This window comes from Macadamia integrifolia, chromosome 2 (assembly GCF_013358625.1).
Source record: "Macadamia integrifolia cultivar HAES 741 chromosome 2, SCU_Mint_v3, whole genome shotgun sequence".
NCBI lineage: Eukaryota > Viridiplantae > Streptophyta > Magnoliopsida > Proteales > Proteaceae > Macadamia > Macadamia integrifolia.
Window position 1 is genome coordinate 26253273 of NC_056558.1, and position 12747 is coordinate 26266019.

The 12747-nt window shown below is 39.0% G+C and overlaps 2 protein-coding genes across 5 annotated transcripts in view; one reads left to right on the forward strand and one right to left on the reverse strand.

Annotated features, from left to right (window-relative positions):
• LOC122088308 overlaps positions 1 to 3450 on the forward strand; it is a 14569-nt gene extending 11119 nt beyond the window's left edge. The window contains exons 2-4 of the mRNA XM_042657526.1: positions 116 to 194; positions 2604 to 3029; positions 3120 to 3450. Coding sequence (XP_042513460.1) covers positions 150 to 194; positions 2604 to 3029; positions 3120 to 3341 — 693 coding nt within the window. The 5' untranslated portion in view covers positions 116 to 149 and the 3' untranslated portion in view covers positions 3342 to 3450. The remainder of the gene's footprint in view (positions 1 to 115; positions 195 to 2603; positions 3030 to 3119) is intronic.
• Positions 3451 to 4203: 753 nt separating this feature from the next.
• The window catches only part of LOC122069984 (CSC1-like protein RXW8), a 132943-nt gene continuing 124399 nt past the window's right edge, over positions 4204 to 12747 (reverse strand). For 3 of the 4 annotated variants that reach the window (XM_042634093.1, XM_042634088.1, XM_042634095.1), the window contains 6 exons: positions 12371 to 12650; positions 7414 to 7692; positions 5445 to 5678; positions 5147 to 5278; positions 4840 to 5023; positions 4204 to 4750 (listed from right to left, as the gene is read on the reverse strand). In XM_042634093.1, coding sequence (XP_042490027.1) covers positions 4683 to 4750; positions 4840 to 5023; positions 5147 to 5278; positions 5445 to 5678; positions 7414 to 7692; positions 12371 to 12650 — 1177 coding nt within the window. In that variant the 3' untranslated portion in view covers positions 4204 to 4682. Of the gene's footprint in view, positions 4751 to 4839; positions 5024 to 5146; positions 5343 to 5444; positions 5679 to 7413; positions 7693 to 12370; positions 12651 to 12747 lie in introns of those variants that run through there. The other variant, XM_042634104.1, reaches the window with a different exon arrangement.

Consider the following 12747-nt stretch of genomic DNA (forward strand, 5'->3'; position numbering starts at 1 on the left):
GTGGGGGAGAAGGGCTGAAGAGCCGACAAGAAGCTGAACCTGAAGGTTCAGTTGCAGAAGACGCAGGTGGTTGGGAAACGGGAGCTATCAGCTAAGAGAGAGAGAGAGAGAGAGAGAGAGAGAGAGAGAGAGAGAGAGAGAGAGAGAAGATGGCGCTAAGAGCTTGTGCATCCTCTGGGTCATCGAGATTTCAGGTACTTGACTTCACTGCTGCTACTCGTTTTAATGTTTCCTTTTCATCTATCCCTACTTCTAGAGAGAGAAAAAAAGGGATCTAGTTTGTAAATTTTGATTCTAAGAGCAATGGCAAATAGAACCCTTTTCATATATGGATCTGGTTGGGTTCACATTTGAGACGGAATGGTAAGACAGACCACCGTAAAAGGAATCCCTAGGTTTGAGAAGTTTTTGGTTTGTCATTGATTGGATGTATTACTGCTCCTTCTATGGTTCAAAATCTATTTTGGATACCCTTCCAGGGTAGAAATCGTCTGAAATTCTCATCTTGTACAATTCCATACAATTCCACCCTAAATGGCTGACACGTGTAAATATTCCATATCTGCGGTTCAGATTGTATTATGGTTGATTAACATTGTATTATGGTTGATTAATCTGAACCGTAGATATGGAATATTTACACGTGTCAACCGTTTAAGGTGGAATTGCATGGAATTGTACGAGATGAGAATTTCAGACGATTTCTACCCATTTTTCCAGGATTCTTCCTTAAGAACATTTCCAGATGAGGCTCATTCTCAGACGCCAATGGGTTGAAAAGCCATGGGTGTACAATGGTGTAATGGAATGATTTTGTTGGAGAATTTTGCACTTAATTCTTGATGGGACAAAGCTGGTTTTAGCATGAATATATGTTTTTGTTTCCTTTCGCCTTAGAAGGGTTTTCCATGTTAAAATTGGCGTTTGCTTTTCCTGTTGGATTGATTTGTTCAATGTGTTATTCTTTTGCGCATATTGGGTTATTGTTGTATATCTCCATTAACTCGCAGATGGAAAAAAGGTTGTTTTTCCAAACAAGTATGAACTACCTTATGGTTTTAGAGATCCTTGCTAAATCCTAAAAAAATTTTAAAGAAAACTACACTTGCTGATTTCTTTTGAGGAGAAGACATAGAAGTTGAATAGCAACACTGAGTTCTCCTTTTTCATTCTTCATTACGTGCAACTATGCTCTTGTTAGTTTAGGAAGACATTTTCCCTATGAGTTTGTTAAATCATTTTTAATCTCAGTACATCTCTAGGAGAATGTCTCAAGTTCCAGTCAACTAAAGCTATATGAAACTATTAAACCCCAGGCAGTACCATTGTCGTGAACATTGCATCAAAGTCTTGACAAGTTTCTATCAACTCCTGTTGTCCATCAAGCATTGAGATAACACACTCCAATCAATCCTCTATCGTCTTTCTCTAATTATGGTTATTGTCTTGAATTTGAATGTATGCTTTAAACCTTTCCAATCTATGAGTACTATACTTCCTTAAAAGCCTTTCTTGAATATCGAATCGTTATTTTAGTCAGTAAGGAGGAACTTTCAAGCTTCCACCATCTTTATGTTTTGCCATTACTAATACAATGGAGATTGTTGGCATATTGGATTTTTCCCAATATATACACTTGAAGAGAACATTTACAGCACCAGAAATTAATGCGAATGTTGTGACCTTCCTATTTGATTTGGCATCTGCAACTAAAGTTTTAATGGGTATGTAAGCATTGGTCATCTTTTGGTGCAAATTGAAACTCAGTGCTGTAAAAATGAAGGCTCTTTTCTATAATATACTTGTAAACGAAAATGCTTACATTACACTTTTCATCTATGAAGCTAATCTTTCTATTTGCTGATAATTTAGCAACCTTGTGTTGCAAAGGGGAGGCCTACTCTTTGATCAAATCAACAATTCTTCAATTGCAAAGTCATGATCTCTTAGATAAATTTACAATAGTGTCTATCTTTTTCCACCTACATTGAGTTGTATCTCATTTTAATCTACAACAGAAATCATATCTTTGAAGATCTTATGTCTTTTATTTAGAGTTCAGTACTCCATGGGAAGACCATTCGTATCACTGAAAATAAAACTGTAAAAGAATGGGATCAGGGATCCAACTGAAGTGCAGTTGGAGGGCCTTTTAACTGCAATGGCTTTCAGCCATGTGACAGTGTTTGATGGGGCTGAAACTTAGTGGACATGTTATCCACTACATTGTCTAATCACAGTCAAATTGCAGTCCAGTGTGAGTGCCCCACATGTAACTGCATTCCTTTTAAGAGTCATTTTTAATTTGGGACTAAGGGCCATACAGGATCATTGGAAAAACTAGGGGAAAGCCCTGTATAACAGTATAAGTTGGGAAATATGGCTGTGATGGGCCTCCAATTGGACATGTGGCCTATGCGGGTATCCACCCCCCTCCCCAATGACACAATGAATAGTCCATGTGGCCAGATTAGCCACTTCAGTTGGAATACCTTCCTACTATGCTTCAGTCAGCTATTTTTTTCCTAATAGGACTTTTATTGTTAGAAAAACTCTTCACATCTTCGAATATTTTGCGTTTGACTGCACTCATCTTTCAACAGATAAAGTTTATTGAAGGCCACAGGTATCCAGTCCATAGGCTCTCGCAGTTTGCATGCACTCAGAACTTCCAATCATTTCGAACATGTCCAATAAGAAGAGCAGACATTGCACATTTCAGTGAACCAAATAAAAAGATGGTGCATGTGTATCGTTTCAGAGAGAGGCTGTGGGCTTCTCTTCCTGAGCCAGTGAAAGAGTTTCCTTGGAGGAAAGCAGAGGATCTGGTGCTGCAGCACTTGCTGATACATGGAGAGAGAGCATTGAAATGGTCCCTGATTACATTGTTCATTTTTAGCTTCTTATCAGACATAATATTTTCTGTTGTGAGAAACAGAGAATTAATAGTACCTCTAGGTCTTTTCATTGGCTGCACACTGGCTGACTTCTTGAAGGAGACTTCTAAGGAATTGTTTGAAGGCATCAAGGTATGCTCCTTCTGCTTGTTTGCTTATCATTTAGTAGTCTCTTTATGCCTTATATTGATGCTTTCTTGGGTGTTTCTTCTGGCTATTCAGGAAGGAGGTTTGAGATGGCACCTTCTTGGCATTGGTTCTTTCTTTGTTCTTGTTAAGTTTGTCTCTGTGTGTTTCACAGTACAAGGACGTGTATTTCTTTCCCATGTTGGGAACGGCGGGTTGATGCAGGTTCTATGGTTATGGAGAAAACTACTGGAGGAAAGAGAATCTGTTAATGTGGAGCTGTTGCACCAAAATGATTTTAAATCCAACAATGTGTAAGGTTGAAAGGCACATTTGGTTCCCTGCATTCCCGAGGGATTTGACCATACTGCAATTTTGTAGTCAAGCATTTTCTTCCTTTTAATAGTTTTGCCATAATTTCGGTAAATGATGGTCTCAAATCCCAGTTCTATTGTGGTGGTCACAATGCTGTTTAGGATGAGGGGCATCAACTGAGATCATTGAGCTCTCCCAGCTAGTACTGCATGACATGTTACTGCTGTACTCCATACTGGTTAGAGCTAGCCTGGAGAAGCTACCAGTACTCTATAAGAGCTGGAATCATCTCTGGCTTGATTGGTTTTCTGGGACGTACAAGACATGGACACAATGTTTAAGCATGGTTCCAGTAAATCATGGACCACATTGAAAAGCATGCATACTTCAATAAATGTTTACAAGCCTCTCATTGTTTTGATGGGCACCCAAAAAATTGGTAGCCGATCTCGATAGTAGAGTAAGTCAGCCACATTATTATTATTAGCTTTTTGATGCACCTCCACATGTTTGCAGGCAATGTGAAGAAAGAAAATGAGTTCACCTACAATTGTACCTAGAATAAGTTGGTTTACTAATCCTAGCCTGTTGAGCTAACCTAGTAGCAAGACACAGTAGCATCATATTATGAAACAAAGATGTAATAGAGAAAAACAGATTGAACAGATCTAGAGGCCAAGCTGCCTGATCCTTTACCAGGAGTTGATAGATGAATCATTCAACCAAACGACAAGTCGTTCAAGTTGTGGGTCCCATTTGATAGATATCAAATATCAAGATTTGATACAGGCTGATACAAAATCTGTCTAATAAATAGTAATTACCCTTATGGCTAAATTAGCAATGTGAGGAGATTCCCATAGTGTGCTTTTAACAATGGCTCTTTATGTGATATGCAGTATATACAATAAAAGAAACTTGTGACCAGAACACATTTGGTAGACATGGGCGGATCCATGTGATGGAATACCATAAACCCACTTCATATAACAAAGTTTCAGCTCAAAACAAGCACGAGAAAGTGCCTCAAAAGTAAGTTTAAACTGACAGAAATTTACATAATTGTTGGTATAATCCATTCCAATGAAGTGGCATCCTTGTAATCTTATAATTGGTGATATCCCATGCCTGAGAAATGAGGGATCCGACCTCAAATCACTTGATGACATGAGCAGCTATTCTACAAATCTGGCTTAGAGGTATTCATTTGCATAATGTGAAGAAACAGTTTCCAGCAGGCACCAGTATCTATCGTATTACTTTCGTCAAGGCACCATCAAAATGATGGTGGTAAGGTATGAAACAATATTGAAGAGTAACTATATACATAAGAATCAGCTTATTCTACTGCTTGTTGGCATCTTTGATTTTCAAATTGCCCCATGCTTCACTAAATTGGTTGGCTGCATTTCCTGAGTTACAAGGCACATAAACAGCAATTGAGTAATTCTCAGACTACATATATAGAGAGTTTAATGAGTGTTAGCTAGGAGTACTAAACCTGGCTTCATGTACCCTGGATCCTGCATGCTGTCCACATCTACAGAATGATTTGGGTCCTCGGATTTACATAAACTACAATCCCCAGGCGAATTCAGTGTCAACTGACGACAGACTGATTGCAGTTGTTGAATCTCTACTATCTGCTCACTATGCTCATCTTCTTGGTCCATTTCAATGAAAGCCTATGTCAAATCACATCACTGCAATGAGCATGTGTGTGTGTATGCACACTCATATATATGTGTGTGTGAGTGTGTGAGTTGTGTGTGTGTGTGAGAGAGAGAGAGAGAAAGAGAGATTGGTACCTCTGCAGGAGAACTCTTACAAATGGGACTATCCGAGTCCAGTGTCAACTGACAATAAGCTGATTGCAGTTTTTGATGAATCAATTCCATTCGCCCACTCTGCTCGTCTCGTTGATCCATCTCAATAAGACCCTATATCCAACTATAACTCTCAGTCTTCAATGAGCATGATGTGTATGCCTATGGCTTACCATATCTATAAGACTTGAATTAGCATTTGTACCTGTGGGTTTGGGTTTTTGTGTGTGTGTGTGTGTGTGTGTGAGAGAGAGAGAGAGAGAGAGAGAGAGAGAGTTACCTCTGCAGAAGAACTCTTAAAAATGGGATGAAACCGCTGCCTACAGTACTCATTAAAAAGTAGTGTGCATATCACCAGTGGAATGGTGAACCCTGCTGCAACTGGTGACTTTTTTAATCCAAAAATCCAAAGTGCTACTATTTGCATCAGAACCAATGAGAAGATTGTGGCATTTTGTGCAATAGGCCAATACTGTCCACCGGTCTCATACCTTGACAGATACACATTAAGAATCTGAAAAGTATATTTGAAGGAAAGCATAAGGAGGAAATAATAAGGCAAACTTTTTTTTTTTTTCTTCCAATTGTCTCAGATCTGCCAGAATACAGTCATAACACAACAAGCGTTGGATAGAGTCTTTCAACCATGACACTCAAAATGGAAACTACAACCATCTCTTTGTAACATTGATTCATTTATGGATAGCTAACAAGCATGGTGTTTTACTTTTGCTTTTTTATCAGTGTAAGCATAGCAGCTGTACAACATGAGCATGACTTCTAATAAGTTCCCCAGACGCTATCGGTGTAAAGTCACCAGTTATGTAATTTAAGGAAGATCCAAACCCAATTCAAAACAGAAAAAAATAGGCCCCTCAATAAACTCCACTACTTTAATTTGATAAAAAGAAACAAGAAAAAAAAATTGACTGTCAGAGATTCTTAATCAAAATTTGTTTAGCGTCTGTAATCTAAATAGTTGACAATGACTACCACCCCTAAATCCAAGAAAATGAATGAAAAAAATGTTGTATGTGAAGAGGATTCCTTTTCCCAAAGATGTTGGTGAATCAACACCTAGTAGTTCATAAATAGAGATCCAAGAATTTTGGAGTTTTAAGGAAGACCAACACGATACACTGAGATACTATTCACAAAGTGCTGGCACAGTCATATTTGGGGAGTAAACATTGACAGCTCTCATCCTTATTTTGAAGCAGAATGAAACAGTATGCCAGGAGAAAAACATGAGGAAACATGCGAAAGGATAAAGCGATATATATGCTTTGGTCTGTGGTTTCAGCCCCCATCCCCTTTAAGATGTTCAAAATTCTTATTTGAAATTAAGGAGATAAACAAAATGTACAACGATGATCAAAGAGAATGAACAGCCTATACAAAGCACTTGTCATTAAATGTTAAGCCATCCCAACTTCCACCAGAAATAGAAGAGAACAGAAATTCTGGAGATCCATTATTCACTTGGTTCCCAAGGAGGATTTGTCATTAAATACTTTGTTATTCCTCTGTTTCCAATTTAACCAGCAAAGGGCTGATGGAAGCAAATTCCACAAAATTCTCTTCCTCTTACAGTATTAATCAATAAGCCCAAAACCTCAGGTCATACTCATCAATTAGATAATGAACCAAATGTAATTAATCATGGTCCTGTCATGCCACTTGTCATTTTTTACACTTTGTTCTTTTACAGCCCCTTCTATTTGAAGCTCTGTGTGTGTGTGTGTGTGAGAGAGAGAGAGAGAGAGAGAGAGAGAGAGGATTCCTCTTAGCTATTCTTATTGCAAGAGAGGTAGAGAACCAGTTCCTCTTAACTCTTCTTTTTTGCATCATCCCTAGATTAACTCATTGAGTTCCATATCTTTTCAACTTTTTTTTTTGGGTCTCACCTCTCTTATGATTGGTGGGAAGAATCAGATGAAGAAGTCCCTCTCTCTCTCTCTCTCTCTCTCTCCATGCAATACCCCCATCCTGTCCCATCACCTTAACAAGGCAAACGGGTAAGGGTTGGAATTACCCCAATTAGAACCAAACCCGATCCAATGCCATCCCCAAATTCATGCATCAGGATATCCGCACTAGATGATGCATTACAGTGGGCCCTACTCCCATGTATTACTCAAATTAACCTTCATAATTTCATCTTTTAGATTTGACAGATGCCAATCCTCTATTAGGATCTAGGAACAATTAATTCAAGAAAGAAGAAAATTATATTTGGAAAATCTCACCTGGTTACGATACACAACATAGCCTAGAAAGAAGTACACCAGCAAGAAAGGCAATACTAGAGGTGCCACGATTGAAAAAGTGAAGCCAAGAAGGACAAACAGAAGAACTCTTGGAACTTCTGTGTGGTATGGAAAAGACAGCGCACTGAAGTATGAAACATCATTGCTTCTGAGTATGAATCTATAGAACAGACTGCAGAACAGATTGAAAATTTGCACAACTTCACAGGCCAACCCTGCCCAACCTGATGTCAAAATATAAGTAGTGAAGAAAGTAGCCTGCAAAAATTGAATAATCACATATTACTTGCCAATAGCTGAAGCATCATAGTCTTCTAATAAACAAAAGGAGCTAGATGACTCCACTGGTAATGTCATAGCAGCCAAGAGTTCATTATCAGCTAGGAACCAGTCTCATGGGATGTGATGGTGTCCAGGGAAAACTGACCTAGTATTTTTAATAACAGGAAAGGACAAGAATAGTCAGAAAAATTATTATTTAATAGTATTACATTGAACCTATAAGAAAATTTTGTAAGGAAGAAAGATTACCAGAGTTAAGGTAGATAGTTTACTATACATGAGCTGACATGTGTAGACACTGATTGACACCTCCCCAACTTGGGGCGTCGGGTAAATCCATGATTATAGGTGTTGGAATAATTGATTATTGTAATAATGGGTTTTAGGGGTGTTATCCAATACCCTTAAGCCCACTTTAGGGTTTTTTTCATTATAAATAGAGAGGCTTGTGTCCATTATTGACACAAGTCATAATTTTCTCCCATTCAACATGGTATCAGAGCAGGTGAGAGATCCAAATCCTAGCTCCCTACCTCTTCCCTAGACCCTACCACCATCACCACTCCCACCCCTCCACCATCGCTGCCCTCCTAGCGCTGCCACCCTCCTAGCGCCACCACCATCCCTCTCTCTCTTTCGCCCCTCTGTCTCATCTCTCTCTTCCTCCCTTTCTAAAGGGTTTTCCTTTATTTTCCCTCTATTTTGGTTCCCTTAGGTTTTTTTTCCCTAGGTGGTGACTTTCTTCCCACCGGGGGCTTCTCCTCATCTAGAACCCTATCTTTTCCCAGATCCCTATGCTTGGTTAGATATGGATGGTTACTTTATCTTGTGATTGCAATTGGGATCAGCAATGGCGTCTAAAGACTCTGAGACATAAGTTCTCTAGAAGGGAGGGAGTTGTCCCCCTAATAGCGACAACCCTACCTTCCCTACTAGCTCCATCGAGTTGGATGGGAGCAAATATTTGATATGATCCCGTTCCTACTACCTATCAATTGTTGGTCATGGTTATGTCAGACTTCTCAGAGGTACTTTATTATGCCCCACTGCTACTGGTTCCCGTCAAGACAAATGGAACACAACCAATTGTATGGTAATGCCCTACCTTATCAACTCTATGTCCCCTTCTATTGCTGGGGCATACTTGTTGCTTAATTCTAATGTCAAGATCTGGAAAGTCGTGACGGGAACGTATTCTCAGGTGGGCAAGAGTGCCCAATGTTTTGAGCTGAGAAAGAAACTTCATACGGCTACTCAGAAGGAGCTCACTGTCTCCCAATATTATTCTAAACTGTAAGGAATGTGGAATGAAATTGATTATTATGAGACCTATCAACCTATTTGTGATACTGATATTGTAGGTTTTAAGAATTGTGAGGAAGAGCTTCGTGTATATGATTTCTTACAGGTCCCAATGTGGAATTTGATCATATTAGGGCCAATGTGCTTAATTATGACCCCTTTCCTACCTTGAACTAGGCCTTTTCTTTAATTCATACAGAAGAGAATCATCGATCTAAGATGCTTCAGCCTAATTCTCATGATCGCTCTGCCCTAATCTCTACTTAGGGTTCTATTGATCAATCTACTAGTTCTGGTACTTGGACTACTACTCCTCCTCCACAAACATATCAGTTGTCAAGTGTGACTATTGTGCTAAGGAGCATCCACTTGGGAGACTTGTTAGAAGCTCCATAGGGGTAATCAGGGTCATGGAAAGAATACTCAGGCTAATCAATATGAGATGATAGACAACTCTGACTGCCCTAGTACCACGAGATCCTCCATCTCCACTGATGAAATGGCTATGCTTCGTCGAATGATGACTCAAATGGGATCCTCACCTCTGCCACTACTACTTCCTCTCTGCTAGCCTCCCACTCTACTCAGTCAGATACTGTTTTTTGTGGTCATAGTCCTTTAGTTTCCCCTCAAACTTGGATTATTGACTCTGGGGCCATTGATCACATAACTGGTCACACTACCACTACTTCACAGATGCTCTCTGATCTTGAGTCTACTCTTCTAGGTATCCATTTTCCTCTTGTTTTCTATCAGTTCCTCAATGTCCCTACTGCTCATAGAAAATGTAGTAGGGTTTGTACTCAACAACTTATTTCTAATGTTGTATCATACAGTGCTCTATCTCCTTCCTATCGTGCTTTTGTGTCTTCCTTGCCTATTTTTTTCATTCCTCATACATGGCAGGAGGCACTTGCAAAACATAAGTGGAAGGATGCAATAAATGAGGAGAGGAGGGTGCCTTATAAAAATGATATACGGCACTTGCTCTTTAGAAGCGTCCACTGGGCTGTAAGTGGGTGTTCACAGTTAAGAAAAATGCAGATGAGATTGTAAACAAATACAAAGCAAGGCTGGTTGCTAGTGGGTTCACTCGGACGTATAGGGATTGATCACCAGGAGACCTTTGCCCTTGTTGCAAAGATGAACACATTAAGGGTGATTATCTCTTGTGGAATAAACCGTGGCCGAAAGCTACAACAGTTGGATATCAAGAATGTCTTTCTTCATAGTGAGTTGACTTAGGAGGTATATATGGATGTCCCACAAGGTTTTTTCAGCTCAGAAATTCTAGGGAAGGTCTGCAAACCAAAAAAGAAACTATATGGGTTGAAGCAGTCTCCAAGGGCCTACTTTGTTCGGTTTCACAAAGCTATGGTTGCAACTGGCTTTACTCAGAGTAGTGCTAATCATACCCTATTTATTAAAAGGGTGGGTGATCGGGTTACTATTCTGATTGTGTATGTGGATGATGTTGTTATTATTGAGGATGATACTACTGAGATCTCTAAGCTTAAGGCGTATCTTGGTAAGAAGTTTGAGATTAAAGACCTTGGAAGACTAAAGTACTTCTTTGAGATTATGGCTCGGTCTACCAAGGGTGTTCTCCTGTCTCAGAGCAAATACACCTTGGATCTTCTTTCAAAGACTGACATGTTAGGGAGTAAGCCTTCAAATACACCTACTGAAGATAATTCACATCTCAAGAACAAGGAAGGTGAACCAGTTGATAAGGAATGATATTATAGGTTAGTTGGGAGACTGATCTATCTATCTCACACTCGACCAGACATAGCTCATGTAGTGAGCCTTGTGAGTCAGTATATGTATGATCCTCATTCCTCTCATATGGAAGCTATGTTTTGTATTCTTCGGTATTTGAAGGCTGCTCTAGGGAATGGTATCTTATTCTCCCCTTCAGAACACATGAGGATAGATGCTTGTATTGATGCTGATTGTGAAGGTTCTCTATATGATCATTGATGTACTTCAGACTACTGTGCATTTGTTGGTGGCAACTTGTTACATGGTGTAGTAAGTAGCAGGCAATTGTTGCTAGGTCTAGTGCTAAGGCTGAATTCCGTGTAATAGCTCTTGGTGTTTGTGAGTTGTTATGGCTTAGAGGTCTCCTTCAAAACTTAGGTGTAGCTATTCAGATGCCTATGATGTTATATTGTGACAATAAGTCAGCCATCAATATTGCCCATAATCTAGTTCAGCATGATCGTACTAAAAATGTCAAGATTGACAGGCATTTCATCAAGAAGTTGGAGCAAGGGCTTATATGTCCTCCGTTTGTCCATAGTGAAGATCAGTTAGCTGATATACTCACAAAGGGCCTTAGTAGAAAAGTTTTTTATTTTATTTTGTGCAAGTTGGGCATGTGCGATATCCATGCACCAACTTGAGGGGGAGTGTCGGAATAATTGGTTATTGTAATAATGAGTTTAATGGGTATTGTCTAAACAGACCCTTAAGCCCACTTTAGGGTTTTATTTCATTACAAATAAAGAGGCTTTGTCCATTATTGACACAAGTCATAATTTTCTCCCATTCAACAGTAGGTTAAGGAAAAGAGAGAGAACGTGAAAAGACACACACACACACACACACACAAATTGAAAAAGGAGAACTTCATAAAGAATTTAAGAATTTAGATAAAATGTGCAGAATAAGTTACAAGCCTCCAACAACCCATAAATATAAGGAACTTTCCACCAACAAGATAAATAACTTTCAAGGACATGTGTTAAGAAAGTGTATATTGGACTCTTCGAACAGTGGGGTACAAAGGGGTATGTATGCCACGATGGTGGAGATCTCTCTCCTTCTTTGCATGTCATTGTGTTAGATAACATTTGATTTCTTTTGTTTCCTCATTAGCTTAGGACACTGATTTCCTTGTTATAGTAGTACAAATCAATTATTTCCTTATCTATTGTAAGTAAATTGAGGTTTTATATATATATATATATATTTTTTTTTTGATTGAAGCAGGACAGCTAGAGCACAATTCTGTGAGCTCTAGCAGTCTTGGTTCTTCTTCTTCCTCCTCTTGTGATTGCTAGTTGATTAGTACTTGATAATGTTATAACATGGACACATGTAAAGATAATTCGATCACTTAGCACTAGTGAAATCACATGTATAATTTAAAATTATTTAAAAAATAGTTCCAATTATAAAAACAAATATGCTGTAGACCGCCACTCCCCCAAGTCACTGAACTGTAATCTTTGGGGGTTCACTAATTTTCACATATGAATGTATTGAATTCTGAAACATGCAACCATATCCATGTGACAAAGGTAGAAAACCATTCAATTACTAATAGATCAGAAGCAATAATCACCTGACTTGGTACGGCTGTAGCAATGTCACTGGGTATGGATTTTGGCATCGCGATGAATCTTTTCAGGTGTTTTATGATAGATCCAGTCAACACATTACAAAAAAAAACATTCCAGATTGTAAAGTAAAGGACTTTGCAGCATGCACTCTTTTTCCTGCCACTACGTGATATTGATCCTTCCACTGCTGAAAATAACATCATCAATGGAGGGACAGTGTACAGGAACAACAGCAATATCACACTTGGTAGATATCCTGTAACCAGCTGAGTAATATAGGTCCTGCATGGAAGAACATGGTAATCTATTCACACATCTATGCGTCTCTACAAGAAATCAGTGAAGTAACTTTCACCCTTCTATTGATCTTTAATGCCTT